The sequence below is a fragment of the Phyllobates terribilis genome, unplaced genomic scaffold (genome assembly GCF_046119375.1).
Source record: "Phyllobates terribilis strain yellow unplaced genomic scaffold, ASM4611937v1 Scaffold_3__8_contigs__length_932513732, whole genome shotgun sequence".
Lineage (NCBI taxonomy): Eukaryota > Metazoa > Chordata > Amphibia > Anura > Dendrobatidae > Phyllobates > Phyllobates terribilis.
The window spans coordinates 889,883,611-889,909,488 of record NW_027362763.1 but is presented as its reverse complement, the minus strand read 5'-3'; the positions used below and the strand labels follow the sequence as shown (position 1 = coordinate 889,909,488).

Genomic DNA, 25,878 nt, shown 5'->3' with positions numbered 1-25,878 from the left:
GTCGTCTAGTGGACAGCGGAGTTGGGGCTCGTTCAGGCATCAGCTTTCCGTGTATGATTGCTATCCATGTTTTTTTTCATGGATAGCACTTGAACCTATGAAAGTCTATGGGTAGCTCACACGTCCGATTTTTTTCCTTGGACAAAGTGGTCCAAGCAAAACAATTGGATGCAATATGTATGCTGTCAGTTTTTCATGGACTATTTCATAGGAGAAACTTGAATGATACTCGGATCAAAAACACTGATGAAAATCTGTTTGCGTACAAGAAAAATGACTGACGTGTGAAGGAGCTCATAGGCTAAGAATGGAGCTGGGAGCCAAGACACAGAAAGTCCATCTCAGACAAAGCACTACCAGCCTCATTAATATGTCATGTCTAAATTTCTCTGCAACAGAGCAGTTTTAATGTTTAAAGGGGTTGTTCGGTCTAGAATAAAAAAAAGTTTGTGTGCACTGGGAGGATTCACAAGTCAGTAGCCACACTGTGACCGTAGACTCTTCATTTTAGACCAGATAATCCCTTAAAGGTTTCACTTGTGGTCTTTGAACATAAAGCTATAGTGTAAATTGCAATTGTATAACCAACACACGTTTGTATTTAGTTTGGGTGGTAGAAAGTGCTAGCAAATTCTCTTTAAACAAGGGTTAAAGTATCATGGTTTATTGTCAGGAGTTGACTTACTTAAGTTAGAGGAGCGCAGTTTTTTCACAGACTCAGAATACAAGCTAGAAAAGCCGCACATGCAAGAAGCCACAGTCAGCATGCCTTAGTGAAGCGATGGAAAAAAGGAAAAGACAGACAACAGAACAATACACAACATGAAAAAGAAAACTTCAAAAAAGAAATGTCATCTTTATAAAAATACAACGTGAGAACACATAAGAAAAGAAAACAATGTGAAATTACAAGGAGAAACATGAATAATGGGACAGCTGCTCTTTTCTTGCACCTTTTGCCATATAACAGGTGACATTGAAACGATGCATGCTTAGCGAATACAGTTCCTAAACGTACTGAGGAGTGACGTACACCAATTCAGGACACTGCTGTATGATGCCTTGGAGATGGCCTTTCCATTCCCATAAAATGCTGCTTCCAAACACCATACAACTCTCTGCTTACTGAACACACATTTCCACAACTAAATTCAATTTGCTTAGTTATGTTTGAGTTATTCTTCTGCCCCAGTCACCAGAGTCTATAAACTTCCTAGAGTTAAAAATTAAAAGGGCTGTCCACTACTATTCAGAATGGCCCAATGTGTTTTTATGATGAAAAGAAGCTTCTTTCTAATTACCTTCTGGTGCTGTTTCTGCCTGTGAGTGGCGCTCACGTCAAGTGAGGCGTGACTCAGCACTGGGTCCCCACAGTGGCTGCTGGGTTGTGGGCGTGGTTACCCCGGCGTCACACCCACCATCCACTGCGCGCTTTCCCAATGAATGGGGTGAGGGAGAGCGTGCGGTGGATGCCGGGTGTGACATGCGGGGTAACCCCGTCCACAGCCCAGTATCCACCGTGGAATGCATTAGAGACCCCCAGCTGCACCGGGAATCTTGACGTGACATCAGCGGATGTCAGAGCCGGCTGCAGCCGGGGATCATGTGATGCCTGTGAGCGGCCAGTGATAGCGCCGCTCACAGGCAGAAACACCAGTGGGAGGTAATTAGAAAGAAGCTTCTTTTCATCATAAAAACACATTGGGCTATTTTGAATAGTAGTGGACAACCCCTTTAACACTTTTGATTGCAGTAGAGAGGAGTCACTTAATATAGCCTGATACATTGTTCCTTAAGAGTCTGAGAAATCTCAAGCTCTGCTTTTACCAGATCTTGCTGAAGTCTTCTGTAATACCATCTGTGCTGTTTGCAGGAGAACCATCATGAACTCGCTAATTGAGTCGCTTGATATTAATTTGGCATACTAAAGCTTCTTGATTGAGCCAATTATATTTTTTCAGTAACTTTAGCAAAATTATGTTGAAACAGTAAGGACAATTACACACAGATCTGTCGCTTAAGCGAGCCCTCTTCACATCTCGATTTATTCAGTATCGCCTACAAGAACCATGTACAGAAATACAACACCATACATGATTTTGCATACCATGAGTGAGGCTATTAATGGTTTTCTGAGGGATGTTCTGCCACGCTGAATGAACTTGAGCACTCAAATCCTCAAGATCCAATGCTGACAGCTTCTTTTGCATTTGCAGACTTTGACATCCCACGTGTTTGATGAGAGACTCTGCAGGTCATGGCAGCACTTTTAGAACTTAATCAGGATGCTGACAGCATGAACAACATGCGGTCTAGTATTGTGCTGAAAACCTGTTCCTGCCGCACTTTGGAGAAATGCTCCCAGTAGGCACACATTAGGCATAATAAAGAGACATAGTCAAAATGTACCCGAGGGACCCACTCAATGTAAAATCCAGAAAACTAATCAAAGACAACGCTCATCAGTAAGTTCCATATAAAAGTCCTTTATTCCTCCATATAGTAATGACGAAAGAAACGTTTCAGCCTGTATGGAAATGTTCCAAGCTAAGAAATACCCCACACACAGACACTTATATACATCTGGGAAGAAGACTAGAGGGGTCTGTATATTATGCCACCCCATAACCCATAATCCCGGTATTAGGACTGGTGTGATGTTTCTTCGTAAAGCCCTCTTTCAAGGCAATGCCTACATGGTCTCCAGACCAACCTCTGGCTATCATTGTGTACAAGACAAAAGCAGGACTTATCGCTGAAGAGGATAGACCTCCATTTCAACCTCCAATCTCCATCTGGACACCACGCAAGCAATGTCAAAAGAGAACTTTATCAGTGAATGTCACATCAATCCTACTTCAAGGATTATGGTGTGGGGTGCCATAACGTACGGTAGCCGTACTCTGCTAGTTTTTATTCCAGGTACACAAACCTCTCAGCTTTACATTGCTTTAGTGTTGGAACCAGTGGTGCGACTCTTTCTTCAAAATATACCAGGAGTAGTTTTTCAACAAGACAATACCATGATGCTCATGCCGCTATGAGCAGCTTGTGTGGCCTAAACGTGCTACCATGACCTGCAGTGTCACCGGTCTCGTCTCCCAACAAGCACATCTGGGACGTCATTCGTCATCAATTGCAAAGGGAGCTGCCAGAAGCCGATCTTGACTATTTGTGTGTCCAAGTGCATTCAGTGAGGAAGAGTATTCTTTAGACAATCATTAATAGCATGCCAAGGAATGCAAGTGAGTGTATTTCCGCATGTGGCATTCATATTTGATACTGAATAAATCAAGATGTTTTGAACTTTTTGTTTCCATCTAACATTTGCATATACTAACATGTCTATTAATCCTGTGATTTGCATAACTCCATGAGTTTTCCTTCTTGGTGTTGCAATTTTAATGTTGAGGAGTATATGTAGCCACTGTGCTGAAGCAACCTTATGGATTTCACTCCATAGTTCTACACTTTAGTAACGACAGATAAAACTGCAGTTATCTTTAGCCTTTAGCCCTAGCTCAAAAGGGTGCTTCTACTTAATACTGAGCAAAGGGTCTGAATACTTCTGACAATGTGATATTTCAGTTTTTCTTTTTTAATAAATTTGCAAACATTTCTACATTTCTGTTTTTTTCAGTCAAGATGGGGTGCAGAGTATACTTTAATGAGAAAAAAAATGAACTTTTTAGAATTTACCAAATGGCTGCAATGACACAAAAAGTGAAAAATTTAAAGGGGTCTGAACACTTTCCATACCCACTGTATGTAAACCTGTGCGAATAAAGCAGCAGCTCTACAGCTCTGTTTTCCTCATAAACTTCGGGCTGAGCTCTTAATTATACTGCCTTTCTGCTCACGCAACATCAAGGATTGATATAAAGTATGTAGATGAAGTCGTTCAGCCCCTGAATGTCAAAGAATTTTGCCAGATACATCCTGCGAACGAAGATCTTGTAGTAGAAAACTAAGACAGGTAGAAATTGGAATGCAAAATTTAGTAGAATCTTACTAGACATGTCTAAGACAAGCCAGTCTGTCTCAACCAGGTCTAGGGTAGCTAACAATCTTTGCTTCGGGAACCATGTATGCCTACGCATACTCTTAGCCAGTGGTCCCCAACCTTTTTTACCTTGGGAGGCACATTGCGCTCTGAGAGATGGTCGCAAGCCAGAAACTGCGCAAAAAATATCATAGAACCCATATTGCGACCAATAACATATAACTAGTTATTAAAGGGTTATCACTGGTTGTTAGTGGGTTATTATAGTTATTGTGGGTCAGAGGACGAGTGCATCTACAATTCTTTTTTTTATACTATATTCATGTTGCCATTGTAAAACTTGTACCAGTCACGTCCGTAATTTAGAAAATGGCTCTGTGCGCAGCTCCCTGTGCCTGTCCACATAGTGGATGGGTGCAGGAACCATCTGCTATTAATATGCACTCGTCTGACCAATAAATTAGACCAGACTACTTATTGCATGCTGACATTTGACAGTATACAGACCAAAAATAAGTTTGTTTGAATGTACCTTAAAAGAGAACACGTTGTGTGAAAAATGCCAATAACCTGCAGATACGGGGTTATTCTGCAGGTTAATAGTATTCTAAAATAGTGCATACACTGTACTGAAAGCCCAGCTATCGCAAGGAAATTAACTTTATTCCTCTGGCTACAGCTGAGCTCAGTAGATAGTGAGCAGCAGATGTAAACAGGTCCCAACACTGACAGCCAGCTCAACAGTGCATCAGTACAGAGCCGGCTGTCAGTCAGTGCCAGGGTCTGGTTACAGCCGCCACTCACCATGTACTTAGCGGTGACTGACGACATGACTGTATGAAAAAGTTAATTTCTTTGCGGCAGCAGTGCCTTTAGTGCAGCGGCCAAACAGTGTCAGAATGCTATTAACCTGCAGATTACCTGCTTATCTGCAGGTAAATAATTTTTTTCACATAACAGGTTCTCTTAAGGCTAAATTGAAACATCCTTATAATCACGGTTCCAGACTGAAGGGTGGAGGTGGATCTGATGGTTCCCTGCTCCACCGTTATATTTAGCAGTTATCTGTGTCCCTTAACCTCAAGTAAGATAGCGGGATAGCTCCCCAAATTCAGGACAGTTCGGCTGGATCCTCAACAGTGGCCAGTCCATGCTTTGCAGGCTGTGCTTGGACTGTGACACATGTCTAAATTCAACCAATGGGCAGGGTCTCACGACCATTTTCTTCACATCTGAGAAAAATGGTCCAGTTATTCTGATCAGACTGATCTGAGTGCCATCAGTTTTTTTCAGATGTGGAGAGTAGGAAAAAAAAAAAAAAAAAGGACGCATAGAAGTTTAGATCAAAATTGGACACGTCACAGATTTTTTCCGCCAACCACTTGGTCTGTGGAAAAAAAATCAGACATGTGCACAGCCCCCTAGAATATCATAGGTACGAGCGAAAATCCTGGATGGTACTCATCCGACAAAATAGGTTGTGTGTACGAGCAATATATCAAATACACCAGATGTATATATAATTAAATATACAATTTCTCACACAAAAGGGACCTATATAGTGGTGTGAAAAAGTTGATGAAGAGGCAGAGAGCCAGATTCCAGCAATGTATCACTGACTGGACTGCTTGCTGTAGTTTGCATAGAATCCCTGTTTTCTCTTCTGTAGATAAAGCAGTGGTCAGAATGCCGAGTTGTATATAACCCCTCCCACACCACTGGCATTGGCAGCTTAGTGTGCACACTGTCAGCTAGCTGTCAATCAGTGGTGGGGCTGGGGTTACACAGATTAGTCTGACTGGCCAGCACGTGAGACCTAGTCCCCTAGTGATAATCACCTGGTTATAAAACACTGATTGTATCAAGACTACAGCACCCAGTGTAATAAATGACATCCCTGGATCAAGGCTCTCTGCCCATACATTATGCGGCTCTTGGATTTAATAGCAAAAACCTGCCAACGTCAGTTCTGCCATGTATAAATCAGCTGATCTTTGAAAATAATGTTAATATTGCAGTTTTACAGAGAAATCTATTATTTTTAACAATATAAATGAGCCTTTATTAGAATAAAAAAATAGATAAACATTTATAGTACAAAACAGTATGTTCCCCAAAGTAATTTACATGAATGATGGATTGAACATATGAGTGAGCCAATTCCTGATGACTACTAATTCTAAATGAGTAACGTGAACTATAAATAGGGTGTCATTATAATATCCAAGTCTAATATGGAGCGAAAAAGATCGTTTAGTGGAATCAAAACACCCAAGGTGCAAAGGTGATACACGATTCGCCATACAGCTGAAATGGATCTCGTGGTGCTCAACTTAGCATAGACTATTGCAGTATATTAATCCAGAAAGGAAAGTGGCACTCACCAGCTGCTAAAAAATGTATTTATTTACTACTAAAAACAGAAGCTAGCAAGATTCGTGTGGACAACGGCCGTCTGTATATGCGAAACAGCAGCAGTCCACATGATCCCACCTACCTCCACTGCAGCCAGTATTTTTTAATGGTTAATAAATACATGAAGAATAATAATAATTTTTAAATGGCTGGTGAGTGCCACATTCCTATCTGTAGTGATAGATCATTAAATCTATATTGCACCCAAAGCAGCTGTTCTTATCCTGAGATAATGCAGTTAATTGCTTCATCTGTGTTAAACCTGATTATGGAAACGACACACATGAAAAATATTACAGTAAATTAAAATATCAATATTAAATACATTATACTTATTTTAGTACATATTATATATTTTATGCTCAAAGAAAACCTTACATGTGACATCTCATCTTTAATAGCATTAAAGGGAATCTGTCAGTTGGTTTAACCCTCCTAAGTCATCTATATGTGCATGCAGGTCATATTAAGTTATCATTTCATTCCACTTTCTATCTACGGTTTAATGTCTTATTCCAGAGAAACCCATGTTTTTCTTAATATGTAAATGAGCTTTTCAGATTTCTGGGCCAGACATACCTTTTTCTGAGAATACGCCTCCAGAGATCATTTTAAATTAGAGGGGGCGCTACCAGTGTGAGAAATGTAGATAAGACGGTCAGTCATTACATGTATTGTACTGGTAATGCCTCTTTTAATTTAAAATAAGCTCTGGAGGTTATCAGCAGGTTCTCAGGGAGATCCATGTCCGGCCCATAGATCTTAGCAGCTCATTTACATATTATGCAAACATTGATTTCTCTAGCATAACACATCAAATCACAGACGTCAATGTATCATTCTACACAACTTCCTAAGACCTGCATGACCATATAGATGGCTTAGGAGGGTTGGTCCTACTGACAGTTTCCCTTTAATTCAGCAAATAGCTGAAACCCAAAGATTACATAGTGTGCAAACAGTGCAGGCTCCTTACCTCCTGACGGATGCCTTGTTTTGCGTGGAGAACGTGGTTGCCTCTGGTATGGGTCATTTGAGCCATATAGTTCGATTGTACTAAGGTTTAACAACACTGTTTTCTGAATGTAGTCCACCATTGCAATACCATTACAGTTTCCAAATACTACTCTGAAGTTGAGATTAAAAAAATAAAATAAAAAAAATATATAAATATTTTAGAATATATTATCGGCTATATTTTCAGATTTGTTATATTTCTTGATTTTAGATGAATGAATAAAAATCATGATGATTAGACTTCAATTTCCATGGCTTTGCTAGATCATCTGTAAATCAAATAGAAATTATTTAATAATTGCTTTAAAATATATGTAGTAATTAAAAGAAAGTGCAGTCAAATACTGTACGAGACCAAGAGTGTAAATATCCTTAAACAGCAGCACTGTAATTAGATTTAAGTATATCTCCAAGGAAGAATACTGTGGATGAGGTTGGACTTTGGACAAATGTACGTCAATGATCGTGATTTATGAAAATTAAAGGGGTTGTCCACTACTTTAGATTACCACCCCCCCTTAAGACTTTTTGTAAATACCTTCCATTGCAGATAATGCCTGTGAGCGGCGCTATCGGTGGCCACTCACAGGCATCACGTGACCCCGCGCTGACGTCACGACAAGTGAAGCATGACTCAGCGCTGGGGTCCCCGCGGTGGCTGCTGGGTTGTGGGCAGGGTTACCCCCCCCCCCCCCGCGTCATACCCAGCATCCACCGCGTGCTCTGCCTCTACCCATTCATTGGGAAAGCGCTCGGTGGATGCTGGGTGTGACGCGGGGGGGGGGGGGGGGGTAACCCTGCCCACAACCCAGCAGCCACCGCGGGGACCCCAGCGCTGAGTCATGCCTTACTTGTCGTGACGTCAGCGCGGGGTCACATGATGCCTGTGAGTGGCCACCGATAGCGCCGCTCACAGGCATTATCAGTAAGACAAGGTATTTACAAAAAGTCTTAAGGGCCCCAGGGGGATACATTGGGGGCATAAAATAAAGTAGTGCACAACTTCAAGCGATTTTGAAGTACCTTACAATAGCTCAGGCATGTTAATTATGCTCATTCATTTTGGCTACATGCAAAACATTTTAATTTTAAAAAGATAAAAGTCCTGAAAAGTCTTACTACAGGGATCAGTCTAAAAAAAAGTCTAGCTAACTTATTTAGATCTTATTTTAATCCTAATAGTTTTGCTGTAAAAAAGAAAAACACCACAAAAGTGTAGGAAGTGAATCTGGAAAAAAAAAAAAAAAAAAAACACTAACCAAAAACTATTTTTGTATTCATACTATACGGTGTCTAAATTTCTTATTCTAATTTTTTTATGGTGGATTTAATTTGTCTTTACAAAGTAATATTGCAGATTCCATATGAACAATAATCTTTAAAGTAAAAAGGGCATTAGAGCAGTATTGTTATGAGACAAGAATATAGTTCTTTGGCAAGATAATGTATAAGATACAAGAAAATCACACCAAGCAACATTTTACAGATTTTTTTCCGACCCTGTTGGATTCTGTTCAGTAGTTCTTTCAATACAGTAAACAAATCAGTCAATTAGAAAGTGACAAGACAGATAGATGGGATGTAAAGAAGCCATTTGCTAGAAAAGGGACTTAAATCTGTGCTTAAAAAGACTGCTCTGCTCCCTGACACTATCAACTGCTCCACACATCACTCATTAAGATGAATTACAAGCAAGCTCCACTCTGACCACCACCAGCTTACTGATAACCCAAAATAATTACTGTGGACTTATGTGTCAGCTTGATGGAGCCGTCACATATTGGGAGGCAGCTTAGAAAGCGCTGCAAACTGAAAAAGTCACATCTGTTCGTATGACACTAAGAGCCTTCGGCAGAGGTATATATTGGAAGCATCCCCATACATAAACCTCCAACAATTACCTTCTGACATATCACACTGTATAGACATATGGCAAAGCGCAGGGTCGGGACCAGGTATTTTGGTGCCCTAGGCAGATCAGGCAAATGGCGCCCCCCTTTTCATTTCCAACAACAAAAGCACCTGTAAAGTGGGCTTACACTATGATTATATATTTTTTCTTTATTTAGTTATATTTTTAACAATAAATTATTTAATTCCCCCAAGCTTACACCAGGTTGCCATCCGCTCAAACAAATTCAGGCATCCCACCTGCTGTAGCTTCCATTTTACATCTTCCTCAAGTAATAATGAGAGTTCTGACAACTCCGCAATAAATCTCCGGGCAGCTGGACCCACAGTGGTCAAACATTTATCATCTATCCAGTGATTAGGTGATAAATGTTGGTTATGGGACAAGCAATTTAGATATTTACTCTTCAGCCAAAGAAATTAAAGGGGCCAAAACCAGGAGTGGAACAATCAGAGGAAAAGTATAATAGAAACACGTCACCACTTCTGTATTTATCACCCACTCCTGGTTTTGGCTTACAAATACGGATGTAAAAAGCTCACCAAATACTCAACACGTGCATGTGGGCTTACTGTTCAAATCCTTTGCTGCATTTGCCATAAATGGTTTTTAATTTAAAAATTACAATGAAGCGGTCGGTGCACCCTTGACATGAATAGGCAGTTCAGCGCACTTTTCCACCTACTAGTTTAATGTCATCTCCTCCCTCCTTTAGCTCCAGTAAAGCCAGAACAGTCAGTTAAAGGGATATTCTCAAGTTTGGAAGTTCTCCCTATCAATAGGATCAGGGATAACTTCCTGATTGCTGGGACCCCCATTGATCCCAAGAACCAGGGCTCTGAATAGCCACGTATGAATGCAGCAATGGCTGCTCATGTTCACTGCTGCTCTATTCATTAGTATGGGAGTGTTGTAGACCAGCTAAGTGCAGCGCATCACCAGGCTATCTCCAGCAGTCCCATTTAATGGTGCGACAGTGTGCAGACCTGTGGTTCTTGGGATTGGTGGTGGTCCCAGTGGTAAAGCCCCCGTCACACTAAGCGAGATCGCTGCTGAGTCACAAGTTTTGTGACGCATCAGCGACCTCAGTAGCGATCTCGCTACGTTTGACACTTAGCAGCGACCAGGCCCCTGCTGTGAAATCACTGGTCGTGTCGGAATGGTCTGGACACTTCTTTGATCGTTGAGGCCCCGCTGGGTAGCATGCATCGGTGTGTTTGACACCTTACCAACGACCTTGTTGACGACTCAGACACAAACACATAAGCGTGCATCGTTATACAGATCGTTACGGGTCGCCGCATCGTTGGGAAGATCTGACTGTTTGACATCTCACCAGCGACCACATAGCGACGCAGCAACGATCCCTGGCAGGTCGTATCATTGTCGGGATCGCTGTAGCGTCGCTTAGTGTGACGGGGCCTTAAGACTCTGAGCGATCTGAAAGTTAATCCCTGTTTCATGGATAGGGGATTACTTCCAAACTTGAGAATATCCCTTTAAAGAAGAGGGGGGCAGAGATAGATGGAAAACATAGCAATAGTTTTGGACACTAAAAGTATGATTTTTATTAGGGCAATATCCCTTAATTGGTGCTGTGAATGGTTTGTACGGCCATTTTGTGCTGTAAGATTCCCATTAAGAAGCAGAAGGATACAACGATAAATTATCAGCTCATACGGTCCCAAGGTGCACTCAGTCTACTCTGCAGTTCTAGTGCGCGACTCTTTATAGTCATAGAAGTGTGAGATGACTGTTTAGTAACAGTTGCTGAGGGTCCCATTTCTGTCTTCTGGAGCTCACCTCACTCTGTGGGCTCTACCTTTTTTCTGACACCTCTACAGTCTCTGACAGGGCCTCTAGGTGCTCCAAAAAATAATGTCCACATTCCTCCACCACTTGTGTGCTACCACTCAACTCGTGTCACTGCAGAGCGCCAACACGTCAACAGTAGCTCCATACGGACCCCCGCTAACACACTGTGCTTCCTCCTCTTCTGCATTTTTAGCAATCATTCTGTTTGGCAGCCCTGCTGCAAAAATGTTGCCAGTGCATCATCAATCTCACTCTCAGCATGAGAAAGAGTGAAATCCCAGGGTGCAAATACAGAGCAGAATTTGCATGTTGCAGATGACAAATACGTAAGGTTGTTCAACTGCCGTTACAGATCTTCTCCATAGCATGTAGGTAAGAAGAAGAAAAAAGCTCTCACCCACAACGCTAATCTTATAGTACACCGTGGAATTTCCACCCAGAAGCTGGAAATGCCTGTCACTGACATGCCTAGTCTGGTCTGGTCTGTAAGTCGGACTGACCAGTGCAAGAAGTAATGTTTATCACATGGACCATCATTGGGATCCACAGGTTACTACTGCATCACTGAGCGGTCCATTGAGCACATTGAAAGCAAACTGATCAAAAAAATTGCAGTCTGGACAAGCCCTAAATGTGTCCTCTGTGTCTGGTATCTGATCATATATCACAAATAAAGGTATAGAAGAGTCTAGTCATAGGCGTATTATAATGAGGACGATCTGGGCTACCGCCCGGGGCCCCGAGGCTCCAGGGGGCCCGGGGCTCCGGGGTGTCTATGGCCAGATTGTCCTCATATGTGCGGTGCCGTGGCACATACCGGCAGACAGTGGCGGGGGATGTGGGGGGGGGGCCCGGACCGCTCCCCCAGCAGCGGCGCACGGCCGCTGCTTCTTCTTCGGTCGGGCCAGCACTGCAGCAGTTAACTTCCTTGTGCTGGCCCGGCCGCGTCACTGCTAGGAGTGTGCGCGGCCGTGTCTCCTAGCTGTGACGTCACGCAGTGCGCACCCGGCCTGCAGTGCTGCACCGGAAAAGAGCAGGACTGGAGCCGAGCCGGGGAATGGTGAGTGTGTGTATATATGTGTTTATGCGTGTATGTATATGTCTGTATATGTTTGTGTGCGTGCGTGACTGTGTGCGGCCTCCCGCTATGTATAGATGGCGCCGTGCGGCCTCCCGCTGTGTATAGATGGCGCCGTGCGGCCTCCCGCTGTGTATAGAAGGCATCGTGCGGCCCCCTGCTGTGTATAGATGGCATCGTGCGGCCTCCCGCTGTGTATAGATGGCATCGTGCGGCCTCCCGCTGTGTATAGATGGCATCGTGCGGCCTCCCGCTGTGTATAGATGGCATCGTGCGGCCTCCCGCTGTGTATAGATGGCATCGTGCGGCCCCCTGCTGTGTATAGATGGCGCTGTGTGGCCTCCTGCTGTCTCTGTGGGGGGGGCGTCGTGCGGCCTCCTGCTGTGTATAGATGGCTACGTGCGGCCTCCTGCTGTGTATAGATGGCTACGTGCGGCCTCCTGCTGTGTATAGATGGCTACGTGCGGCCTCCTGCTGTGTATAGATGGCTACGTGCGGCCTCCTGCTGTGTATAGATGGCTACGTGCGGCCTCCTGCTGTGTATAGATGGCTACGTGCGGCCTCCTGCTGTGTATAGATGGCTACGTGCGGCCTCCTGCTGTGTATAGAAGGCTACGTGCGGCCTCCTGCTGTGTACAGAAGGCTACGTGCGGCCTCCTGCTGTGTACAGATGGCTACGTGCGGCCTCCTGCTGTGTATAGATGGCTACGTGCGGCCTCCCGCTGTGTATAGATGGCTACGTGCGGCCTCCCGCTGTGTATAGATGGCTACGTGCGGCCTCCCGCTGTGTATAGATGGCTACGTGCGGCCTCCCGCTGTGTATAGATGGCATCCTGCATGGATTTATATAGTGTGACAATAAAAGAATGTTAAAAAATAAATATATAATTACCTTCTGATGGCCTGCCGACGTCAGCGGTCGCGTGACCAGTCGTGCGGCCCCCTGCTGTGCATAGATGGCATCGTGCGGCCTCCCGCTGTGTATAGATAGCATCGTGCGGCCTCCCGCTGTGTATAGATAGCATCGTGCGGCCTCCTGCTGTGTATAGATGGCATCGTGCGGCCTCCTGCTGTGTATAGATGGCATCGTGCGGCCTCCTGCTGTGTATAGATGGCATAGTGCGGCCTCCCGCTGTGTATAGATGGCATCGTGCGGCCCCCTGCTGTGTATAGATGGCGCTGTGCGGCCTCCTGCTGTGTATAGATGGCTAAGTGCGGCCTCCTGCTGTGTACAGATGGCTACGTGCGGCCTCCTGCTGTGTACAGATGGCTACGTGCGGCCTCCTGCTGTGTATCGATGGCTACGTGCGGCCTCCTGCTGTGTATAGATGGCTACGTGCGGCCTCCCGCTGTGTATAGATGGCTACGTGCGGCCTCCCGCTGTGTATAGATGGCATCGTGCATGGATTTATATAGTGTGACAATAAAAGAATGTTAAAAAATAAATATATAATTACCTTCTGATGGCCTGCCGACGTCATCGGTCGCGTGACCAGTCATATGACTAAATGACGTCACGGCAGGTCCTTTACAGACCATCGTGAGCTGCCGGCAAGCCAGGACGCATCGGATAAAGACACCGGGGGCCATCAGAAGGTAAGTATAATATTTATTTTTTATTTTATTCTTTTTTTACAGGTTCTATGGTACCCGGGTCCGGAGGAGAGTCTCCTCTTCTCCAGACCCGGGTACCATCCGCACATTGAGACGCATGGAATCCGCATGTACAGATCCAGTGATGCGGAATCCATGCGTTCCAATGCAAGTCAATGGCGGCAAAAACGCCGCACTTCCGCAAAATAATTGGTAGTGCTGCGGATTTTTCCGCAATGATAATCCGCAGCGGAAATTTCCGCAGCATGTGCGCAGCACATGCGGATTATCATTGGGGAACATGGCAGACCTTCTACCAAGAGTTTTTGCAGCGGAATTGCCGCTGCGGAAACGCTTAAAAAATGCAGTGGGCACACAGCCTAAAAAAAATTATTCTAATTAATATTGTGCCAAATTAATTTCACGTGAACTATCACATGATCTATCACAGGGGATCATGTGACATGTGATACATCAGGTGTGTGTGTGTGTGTGTGTGTGTGTGTGGGGGGGGGGGGGGGGCGCGCCTTCTAAACAGCCCGGGGCCCTTGCTACTCTTAATCCACCCCTGAGTCTAGTAGACTGCCCTGTGCACACAACGGGATCCTGTAAAAGACACGTGCATTAAACATTTACTTTTTTTTTTTTTTTTACAATGGGTGACGCAAGCCACTGTAAGCAACCGAAGGAGGTAACTGATTAAAGGGGCTGTATGGTCTAAAATCACAATTCTGTAGTCACTCAGACTGCAGACTTGTGAATCCGCCCAGTGCACGCACTGCATGCGGTGAGGATTCGCCGGTGTCCGTGCCGGAAATGGCAGTCGTGACTAGAAGTATGTGATATTCATACTCCCAGGCAACATCTGACTAGACTGTTACCGGCCTCACACAATACACTTGTATCGAATGTACTGGAAACAGTCTAGTCGGATTCTGGCTGGGAATATGCATATCACATACCTGCGGTCACATTGACCACCATTCCAGGCACTAACACTGGCAAATCCTCTTAGCAGACAGTGCATGAGCTGGGAGAATTCACACAGAGTGACTGTAGGTACATTTAAAGTTGCCTCCGCTGTTTGAGGTGGGCTCAGACAATGAGCCCGCATAGTTTCTGGCACATGACCGCTGATCTGATCAGCTCTCATGTGCATCTAACAGCCGCTGGTGGCATCGCGATCCACCCTCAGCTGCTAACATCTTGATTGCTGCTGTCAAACTCCAACAGTAGAATTTAACCTGGCCAAGCTGGAAGAGCGTCATAAGACCCGCCCATCGGTGCACCCGTCACATGATCGCGGTGCGCCGATGGGTTGGCCTCACAACCTGGGGTCCATTGTGGCTGTCATAGCCGATCTGCTATGAGCGCTGCCCAGCGGTTAGCGCTCTTAGCAGATGGCAACACATAGGGCTTAAGCCCTGCTATGTGTTGCACAGGCTATCACAGCTTCTAGTCTCTCATGGAGACTATAGAAGCAAGTTAAAAAAAATGTTTTTAAAAGTATTAAAAAATAAATGTTCAAATCACCCTCCCTTTTGCCCCATTCAAAATAAAACAAAAAACTATCAAAAATACACATATTTGGTATCGCCGCATTCAGATACGCCCGATCTATCAATATAAAAAAATAATTAATCCAATCGGTAAAAGGCGTAACGAGAAAATAAATCAAAACGCCAGAATGACTTTTTTTTGGTCGCCGCAACATTGCAATAAAATTCAATAATGGGCGATCAAAACATAGTATCTACACCAATATGATATCAATAAAAATGTCAGCTCGGCAGGCAAAAAATAAGCCGTCACCCTGCCCCAGATCCTGAAAAATGGAGACGCTACGGATCTCTGAAAATGGCGCCATTTTCTTTTCTTTTTTTTTTTTTACAAGCTTTGGATTTTTTTCACCACTTAAATAAAAAATAACCTATACAAGTTCAGTATCTGCATACTTGTACTGACCCGGAGAATGATAATTGCAGGTTAGTTTTAGCATTTAGTGAACATGGTAAAAAAAACAACCCAGAACACTATTGTGGAATTTCACTTTTTTTGCAATTTCACCGCACTTAGATTTTTTCCTGTTTTCCAGTACATGATATGGTAAAACCAATGGTGTCGTTCAAAAGTACAACTCGTCCCACAAAAAATAAGTCCTCAAATGGCCATATTGATGGAAAAATAAAAAAGTTATGGATCTGGGAAGAAGTGGAACAAAAAAGGAAAATGAAAAAACCCAAAGGTGGTAAAGAGGTTAATGTATGTTTGTATATATGTATCCTGGTGTATACTCTAAACAGAGGCCACTTAACCTCAGTCAAACTGAAGCATTTTCGATTAGCGTACTGTTGGTCGCAGCATGCCCTAGTCCAGTCTAACTAAGGGACCAGTGTAATACATGTCAACAATGGGCAGCTCCTGCACTCATCCACCATATCAATAAGCACACGAGGCCAAACAAGTGTGCAAATTTTGGACTTGACGAGTTTTAGTACAGGCCAGGTTGATTTTCCTACTCTTTACAATTATAGACAGGGAAGTAACGACTGCGGTCCCACAGGTCGCCACCACGACCGGGCCAGAGCTGGAATGGGGCCCGCCAATGTCAGGGCAAACTTCAACTGGATGTGCATCCTCAGACGCACATTCATCTGAAGTGTATTGCGGCGCAGAGACCAGTCGGGTTGGTGGGTGTCATTATACGCTGCCAGACAGTCAGAGGCCAGCAGCTGACTTCGGTGTGCATGTGACTGTCACTTACATGCGGATGTCAGCTGCTGGCTTCAGAAGTGGACGCTACGCAGCGAGGGAGCGGATGGGAGATTAGTATAATTGTTTATTTTTTTCTATACATTAAAGAAAAGTGGCAGAACAGTGGATGCATACCAAGATGGGGGATATATATACTAGGATGGGGCCCAGGATAAGGCCACATTCAGACGTTCAGTATTTAGTCAGTATTTGTAAGCCAAACCCAGGAGTGGGTGAAATATACAGAAGACGTGATGACATGTTTCTATTATACTTTTCCTCTGACTGTTCCACTACTGATTTTGGCTTACAAATACTGATGTAATATCCTGATCAAATACTGAACGTATGACCATGGCCTAAATGACATATACCAGGATGGGGGATATATAAACCAGGATGGGGCCAAGATGGAGGGCATTATATATATATATATATATATATATATATATATATATATATATATATATATATATATATATATATATATATATATATATATATATATATATACATATAACACGCATAACAGGATGAGGGCTGGGGAGGGCAACATTCAAACACACTACACACATATATACACACACACACGTGGTCAAAATTGTTGGTACCCTTCGTTTAATTTAAGAAAAACCCACAATGGTCACAGAAATAACTTGAATCTGACAAAAGTAAAAATAAATTAAAAATCTTTGAAAATGAACAAATGAAAGTCAGACATTGCTTTTCTGCTTCCACAGAATTAAAAAAAAAAAATAACTCATGAAATAGGCCTGGACAGAAATGATGGTACTCTTAATTTAATATTTTGTTGAACAACCTTTTGAGGCAATCACTGCAATCAAACGATTCCTGTAACTGTCAATGAGACTTCTGCACCTCTCGACAGGTATTTTGGCCCACTCCTCATGAGCAAACTGCTCAAGATGTCTCGTGTTTGAAGGTTTCCTTTTCCAGACGGCATGTTTCAACGATTTCCAAAGACGCTCAATAGGATTTAGGTCAGGGCTCATACAAGGCCACTTCAGAATAGTCCAATGTTTTCCTCTTAGCCATTCTTGGGTGTTTTCAGCTGTGTCTTTTGGGTCATTATCCTGTTGCAAGTCCCATGACCTGCGACTGAGACCAAGCTTTCTGACACTGGGCAGCACATTTCTCTCTAGAATCCCTTGATAGTCTTGAAATTTCATTGTACCCTGCACAGATTCAAGATACCCTGTGTCATATGCAGCCCCAAAACATAACAGAGCCTCCTCCATGTTTCACAGTAGGGACAGTGTTCTTTTCTTGATATGCTTCATTTTTCCGTCTGTGAACATAGAGCTGATGTGCCTTGGCAAAAACTTCCATTTTTGTCTCATCTGTCCATAGGACATTCTCCCAGAAGCTTTGTGGCTTGTCAACATGTAGTTTGGCAAATTCCAGTCTGGCTTTTTTAAGATTTTTTTTCAACAATGGTGTTCTCCTTGGTCGTCTCCCATGAAGTCCACTTTGGATGTAACAATGACGGATGGTGCGATCTGACACTGATGTTCCTTGAGCTTGAAGTTCACCTTTAATCTCTTTAGAAGTTATCCTGGGCTCTTTTGTTACCATTCGTATTATCCGTCTCTATGATTTGTCATCAATTTTCCTCCTGCAGCCACATCCAGAGAGGTTGGCTATAGTCCCATGGATCTTAAATTTCTAAATAATATGTGCAACTGTAGTCACAGGAATATCAAGCTGCTTGGAGATGGTCTTATAACCTTTACCTTTAACATGCTTGTCTATAATTTTCTTTCGAGTATCCTGAGACAACGCTTTCCTTTGCTTCCTCTGGTCCATGTTAATGTGGTACACACCATGTCACCAAACAGCACAGTGAGTATCTGTAGCCCTATATACAGGCCCACTGACTGAATACAAGATTGTAGACACCTGTGATGCTAATTAGTGAACACAATTTGATTTAACATGTCCCTTTTGCCACATTATTTTCAGGGGTACCATCATTTATGTCCAGGCCTATTTCATGAGTTTAATTTTTTTAAATTCTGTGGAAGCAGGGTTGAAAAGCAATGTCTGACTTTCATTTGTTCATTTTCATCGATTTTTAATTTATTATTACTTTTGTCAGATTCAAGTTATTTCCGTAATCGTTGTGGGTTTTTCTTTCATCAAACGAGGGGTACCAACAATTTTGACCATGTGTGTACATATACATATACATATTATATATATATACACACACACATATATACACATACATATACACATACATACATACACATACATACATATACACATACATACACATACATACATATATATATATATATATATATATATATATATATACATACATACATACATACATACACACACACACACTGGGGAAAATAAGCATTTGATACACTGCCAATTTTGCAAGTTTTCCCACCTACAAAGAACGGAGAGGTCTGTAATTTTTACCGTAGGTACACTGCAACGGTGAGTCAATCTTAAAAAAAATCCAGAAAATCACACTGCATGATTTTTACATAATTAATTTGCATTTTATTGCATGAAATAAGTATTTGATACAACAGAAAAACAGAACTTAATATCTGGAACAGAAACCTTTGTTTGCAATTACAGAGGTCAGACGTTTCATGTAGTTCTTGACCAAGTTTGCACACATTGCAGTAGGGATTTTGGCCCATTCCTTCATACAGATCTTCTCCACATCTTTCAGGTTTCAGGGCTGTTGCTGGGTAACATTGAATTTCAGCTACCTCCAAAGATTTACTATTGGGTTCAGGTCTGGAGATTGGCTCGGCCACTCCAGGACCTTGAAATGCTTCTTACGGAGCGCCACTCCTTAGTTGCCCTGGCTGTGTGTTTCAGGTCGTTGAAAGACCCAGCCACGACCCATCTTCAAATGCTCTTACTGAGGGAAGGAGGTTGTTGGCCAAAATCTCACTATACATGACCCCATTCATCCTCCCTTTGATACGGTTCAGTAGTTCTGTCCCATTTGCAGAAAAGCACCCCCAAAGTATGATGTTTCCCCTCATAATGCTTCACGGATGGGACTGTGTCCATGGGGTTGTACTAATCCTTCTTCCTCCAAACATAGCGAGTGGAGCTGATACCAAAAAGTTCTATTTTGGTCTCATCTGACCACGAACTTCTCCCATGCCTCCTCTGAATCATCCAGATGGTCACTGGCAAACTTCAAATGGGCCTCGACATGTGCTGGTGTGAGCAGGGGGACCTTTCATGCCCTGCAGGATTTTAATCCAGGACATCGTAGTGTGTTACTAATGGTAATGTTTTAGACTGTGGTCCTAGCTTTCTTCAGGCGATTGACCAGGACCTAGCATGTAGTTCTGGGCTGATTCCTGACATTTCTCAAAATCATCCTTACCCCACGAAAGCCTCTGACCAAGGAAGATTGAATGTCATCTTGTGTTTCTTCCATTTTCTAATAATTGAGCCAACAGCTGTTGCCTTCTCACCAAGCTGCTTGCTTATTGTCTTGTAGCCCATCCTAGCCTTGTGTAGGGTCTACAATTGTATCCATGGTGTCCTTAGACAGCTCTTTAGTCTTGGCCATGGTGGAGAGGTTGGAGTGTGATTGATTAAGTGAGTGGACAGGTGTCTTTTTTACAGGTAATCAGTTCAAACAGATGCAATTAATACAGGTAATGAGTGCAGAGTAGGAGGGTTTTTTAAAGAAAAACTAACAGGTATGTGAGAAAGAATTATTGCTGGTTGGTGGGTGATCAAATAATTATTTCATGCAATAAAATTCAATTGAATTACTTAAAAATCATACGTTATTTTAGATTGTGTCTCACTGTTGAAGATAAAAATTACAGACCTCGCCATTCCTTGTGGGTGGGAAAACTTGCAAAGTTGGCAGTGTACCAAATAATTATATAATTATATATATATATATATATATATATACATACATACACAGTATATATATTATATATACATACACACACACACACACACACACACACACACATATATATATATACACACAGTACAGACCAAAAGTTTGGACACACCTTCTCATTTAAAGATTTTTCTGTAAAATTGTACATTCACACTGAAGGCATCAAAACTATGAATTAACACACATGGAATTATATACTTAACAAAAATGTGTGAAACAACTGAAAATATGTCTTATATTCTAGGTTCTTCAAACTAGCCACCTTTTGCTTTCATGACTGCTTTGCACACTCTTGGCATTCTCTTGATGAGCTTCAAGAGGTAGTCACCGGAAATGGTTTTCACTTCACAGGTGTGCCCTGTCAGGTTTAATAAGTGGGATTTCTTGCCTTATAAATGGGGTTGGGACCATCAGTTGTGTTGTGCAGAAGTCTGGTGGATACACAGCTGATAGTCCTACTGAATAGACTGTTAGAATTTGTATTATGACAAGAAAAAAGCAGCTAAGTAAAGAAAAACGAGTGGCCATCATTACTTTACGAAATGAAGGTCAGTCAGTGCGAAAAATTGGGAAAACTTTGAAAGTGTCCCCAAGTGCAGTTGCAAAAAACATCAAGCGCTACAAAGAAACTGGCTCACATGAGGACCGCCCCAGGAAAGGAAGACCAAGAGTCACCTCTGCTTCTGAGGATACGTTTATTCGAGTCACCAGCCTCAGAAATCGCAGGTTAACAGCAGCTCAGATTAGAGACCAGGTCAATGCCACAATGTTCTAGCAGCAGACACATCTCTGCAACAACTGTTAAGAGGAGACTTTGTGCAGCAGGCCTTCATGGTAAAATATCTGCTAGGAAACCACTGCTAAGGACAGGCAACAAGCAGAAGAGACTTGTTTGGGCTAAAGAACACAAGGAATGGACATTAGACCAGTGGAAATCTGTGCTTTGGTCTGATGAGTCCAAATTTGAGATCTTTGGTTCCAACCACTGTGTCTTTGTGCGACGCAGAAAAGGTGAACGGATGGACTCTACATGCCTGGTTCCCACCGTGAAGCATGGAGGAGGAGGTGTGATGGTGTGGGGGTGCTTTGCTGGTGACACTGTTGGGGATTTATTCAAAATTGAAGGCATACTGAACTAGCATGGCTACCACATCATCTTGCAGAGCATGCTACTCCATCTGGTTTGCGTTTAGTTGGACCATCATTTATTTTTCAACAGGACAATGACCCCAAAAACACCTCCAGGGTGTGTAAGGGCTATTTGACCAAGGTGGAGAGTGATGGGGTGCTACGCCAGATGACCTGGCCTCCACAGTCACCAGACCTGAACCCAATCGAGATAGTTTGGGGTGAGCTGGACCGCAGAGTGAAGGCAAAAGGGCCAACAAGTGCTAAGCATCTCTGGGAACTCCTTCAAGATTGTTGGAAGACCATTTCTGGTGACTACCTCTTGAAGCTCATCAAGAGAATGCCAAGAGTGTGCAAAGCAGTCATCAAAGAAAAAGGTGGCTACTTTGAAGAACCTAGAATATAAGACATATTTTCAGTTGTTTCAAACTTTTTTATTAAGTATATAATTCCACATGTGTCAATTCATAGTTTTGATGCCATCAGTGTGAATGTACAATTTTCATAGTCAAGAAAATACAGAAAAATCTTTAAATGAGAAGGTGTGCCCAAACTTTTGGTCTGTACTGTATCTATCTATCTATCTATCTATCTATCTATCTATATATATATATATATATAGAGAGAGAGAGATATATATATATAGATAGATACAGTACAGACCAAAAGTTTGGACACACCTCATTTAAAGATTTCTCTGTCTTTTCATGACTATGAAAATTGTACATTCATACTAAAGGCATCAAAACTATGAATTGACACATGTGGAATTATATACTTAACAAAAAAGTGTGAAACAACTGAAAATATGTCTTATATTCTAGGTTCTTCAAAGTAGCCACCTTTTGCTTTGATGACTGCTTTGCACACTCTTGGCATTCTCTTGATGAGCTTCAAGAGGTAGTCACCGTAAATTGTCTTCCAACAATCTTGAAGGAGTTCCCAGAGATGCTTAGCACTTGGTGGCCTTTTGCCTTCACTCTGCGGTCCAGCTCACCCCAAACCATCTCGATTGGGTTCAGGTCTGGTGACTGTGGAGGCCAGGTCATCTGGCGTAGCACCCCATCACTCTCCTTCTTGGTCAAATAGCCCTTACACAGCCTGGAGGTGTTTTGGGGGTCATTGTCCTGCAGAAAAATAAATTATGGTTCAACTAAACGCAAACCAAATGGAATAGCATGCCGCTGCAAGATGATGTGGTAGCCATGCTGGTTCAGTATACCTTCAATTTTGAATAAATCCCCAACAGTGTCACCAGCAAAGCACCCCCACACCATCACACCTCCTCCTCCATGCTTCACGGTGGGAACCAGGCATGTAGATTCCATCCGTTCACCTTTTCTGCGTCGCACAAAGACACAGTGGTTGGAACCAAAGATCTCAAATTTGGACTCATCAGACCAAAGCACAGATTTCCACTGGTCTAATGTCCATTCCTTGTATTCTTTAGCCCAAACAAGTCTCTTCTGCTTGTTGCCTGTCCTTAGCAGTGGTTTCCTAGCAGCTATTTTACCATGAAGGCCTGCTGCACAAAGTCTCCTCTTAACAGTTGTTGAAGAGATGTGTCTGCTGCTAGAACTCTGTGTGGCATTGACCTGGTCTCTAATCTGAGCTGCTGTTAACCTGCGATTTCTGAGGCTGTTGACTCGGATAAACTTATCCTCAGAAGCAGAGATGACTCTTGGTCTTCGTTTCCTGGGGAGGTCCTCATGTGAGCCAGTTTCTTTGTAGCGCTTGATGGTTTTTGCAACTGCACTTGGGGACACTTCAAAGTTTTCCCAATTTTTCGCACTGACTGACCTTCATTTCTTAAAGTAATGATGGCCACTCGTTTTTCTTTACTTAGAATTTGTATTATGGCAAGAAAAAAGCAGCTAACAGTCTATTCAGTAGGACTATCAGCTGTGTATCCACCAGACTTCTGCACAACACAACTGATGGTCCCAACCCCATTTATAAGGCAAGAAATCCCACTTATTAAACCTGACAGGGCACACCTGTGAAGTGAAAACCATTTCCGGTGACTACCTCTTGAAGCTCATCAAGAGAATGCCAAGAGTGTGCAAAGCAGTCATCAAAGCAAAAGGTGGCTACTTTGAAGAACCTAGAATATAAGACATATTTTCAGTTGTTTCACACTTTTTTGTTAAGTATATAATTCCACATGTGTTAATTCATAGTTTTGATGCCTTCAGTGTGAATGTACAAGTTTCATAGTCATGAAAATAGAGAAAAATCTTTAAATGAGAAGGTGTGTCCAAACTTTTGGTCTGTACTGTAAATATATACACACACACGTATGCACGTACAAACAATCATACATATATACACACTCTCAATGATGTAATATTGGGCATACAGTCTCCTTACTTGACAGATCCTACATGATGTTTGCTCTCCCAGAATAAAAGATAACACACCAGCTGACAAGGAGCTACAGAAATATTTATGAAAGAGGACAAGGCACAGAGAGGACAGATAACTTCCTGATCCTGCCATCCTAGCCTCATTGTTAGCCGTCCCCTCCCCCGACCTGTACTCTCTGACCCGAAGATACTGAGGTGGGTTCCCAGATGAAGAAGCACCCAGCATGATATAAGCCCTGCAGTACATCCTTCACACTCCTGTACCCTAGTAAACACTCATCATTGGGGCACCATGTTGGAGGACAGAGCAAGGAGCCAGTGAGCACTCTCACCAGTCTGATGGCGAAGCGCTCATTGGCCTCTCTCCTTGCATGACACGCCCCCTTTTTCTATGCCCGAAACTGGAGCAGCGCATACCATGCACCTTAGTGGCTGTGCGCAAACACAGCAGAGCTGACCGATGCGTATTAAGAGTTAATAGTATGATAGGGAAAATTGCGACCCTTCCCTTATGATATGAGGTGGTGCCCTAAGCAGCCACCTACCCCTCATCCCCGCCCGCACACACATAAATCTACTGTATATTAACATACAATGGCCACAAATGGAACTTGATTGCCTGTACCTCAAAGTGTGCTAAAAAAAAATACCATGATGTGGACTGCCCTGTAAAATAAGGGAAAAACTTTCACATATCTTCTATTTCTAAGTCTCCACATCTACTGCAATACAATGATAAGATCATCAATATATGATAACGGTTTTATATTCTAATTTTCCAGTGTATAAACCAGCAGTGTGAAAAAAGTAAGAAACATATGGTAGTTCTAAGCCCAGCTCAAGGTTTCCAAACAGACTCCAAGAGTTTTTGAAGTTTTATGTATTCTCAGCTCATGGACTTTAAGAAATTAAAATATACTTACAGGCCATATGCAGAATTGACAGCTAGGCTGGTTATTTGCTGCGGAGGTTCTCCACTAACCCACACAAGTTGTATTACAAGCTCTACTTGGTAGCCAGCGGATTGCTTTAATGGAGTGTTTTTGACCCTGTAAAAAGGAAGTATTTCTTTCATATCAGATAAAGCCACAATGAGAGGCAACATCAGAACCAATTAATTTAAGTTAAAATATATAGACAATTGGCTGTAAGTTATTCGTGATGAGCGAAAGTGCTCCCCACAGCTCGGTACTCGCCCGAGCATCACGGAGCTCGACAAGCTCGGCGAGTATTTCCGGGATGCTCGGGCGGGAACTCTGGTCCTCTTCCTGCAGGTTTGGTGCTCTTTAGAGAGCCAATGAACATGCAGGGATTGCCTGCCAAGCACTGTAATGCCGTAGCCATGTTGGTTGTGGGCATTACAGTGATTGCCTGGCCGAACAGCGTCATCAGGTCTAGATAAGACCTGTTGCCGCTATGCTCGTCAGTGTCTACCAAGGAAACAGAAAGAGTAGGGAAAGATTTGCTTGTTTATAGTTAGTATAGGTATTCCACAACATATATACATATCCATCTGCTCTAACAGTCCTTCTGAGGACTAATCCAGGTGCATATTTTCAGTGGTGAAGGTGATAGCAGGAGTTAGCAGGCAGTCAGTGTATGTGGCAGACTGCAGTGCATATAGTGCAAGAGGGTCCATTGAAAATCCTGTTAACATAGGTATTCCACAACATCTATCTATCTATCTATCTATCTATCTATATATATATATATATATATCCATCTGAACTAACAGTACTTCTGAGGACTAATCCAGCTGCATATAATCAGTGTCAGGCAGGAGTTAGGCAAGCAGTGTATGTGGAAGACTGCAGTGCATATAGAGCAAGAGGGTCCATTGAATGTCATGTCTGCTGCTGTTGTAAT

At 42.8% G+C, this 25,878-nt stretch overlaps 1 protein-coding gene across 9 annotated transcripts in view; it reads right to left on the bottom strand.

Annotated features, from left to right (window-relative positions):
• Positions 1–25,878, bottom strand: part of STXBP5 (syntaxin binding protein 5) — a 503,632-nt gene that overhangs the window by 68,935 nt on the left and 408,819 nt on the right. For all 9 annotated transcript variants that reach the window (XM_073672694.1, XM_073672695.1, XM_073672696.1 and 6 more), the window contains 2 exons: positions 24,936–25,061; positions 7,395–7,546 (listed from right to left, as the gene is read on the bottom strand). In XM_073672694.1, coding sequence (XP_073528795.1) covers positions 7,395–7,546; positions 24,936–25,061 — 278 coding nt within the window. The remainder of the gene's footprint in view (positions 1–7,394; positions 7,547–24,935; positions 25,062–25,878) is intronic.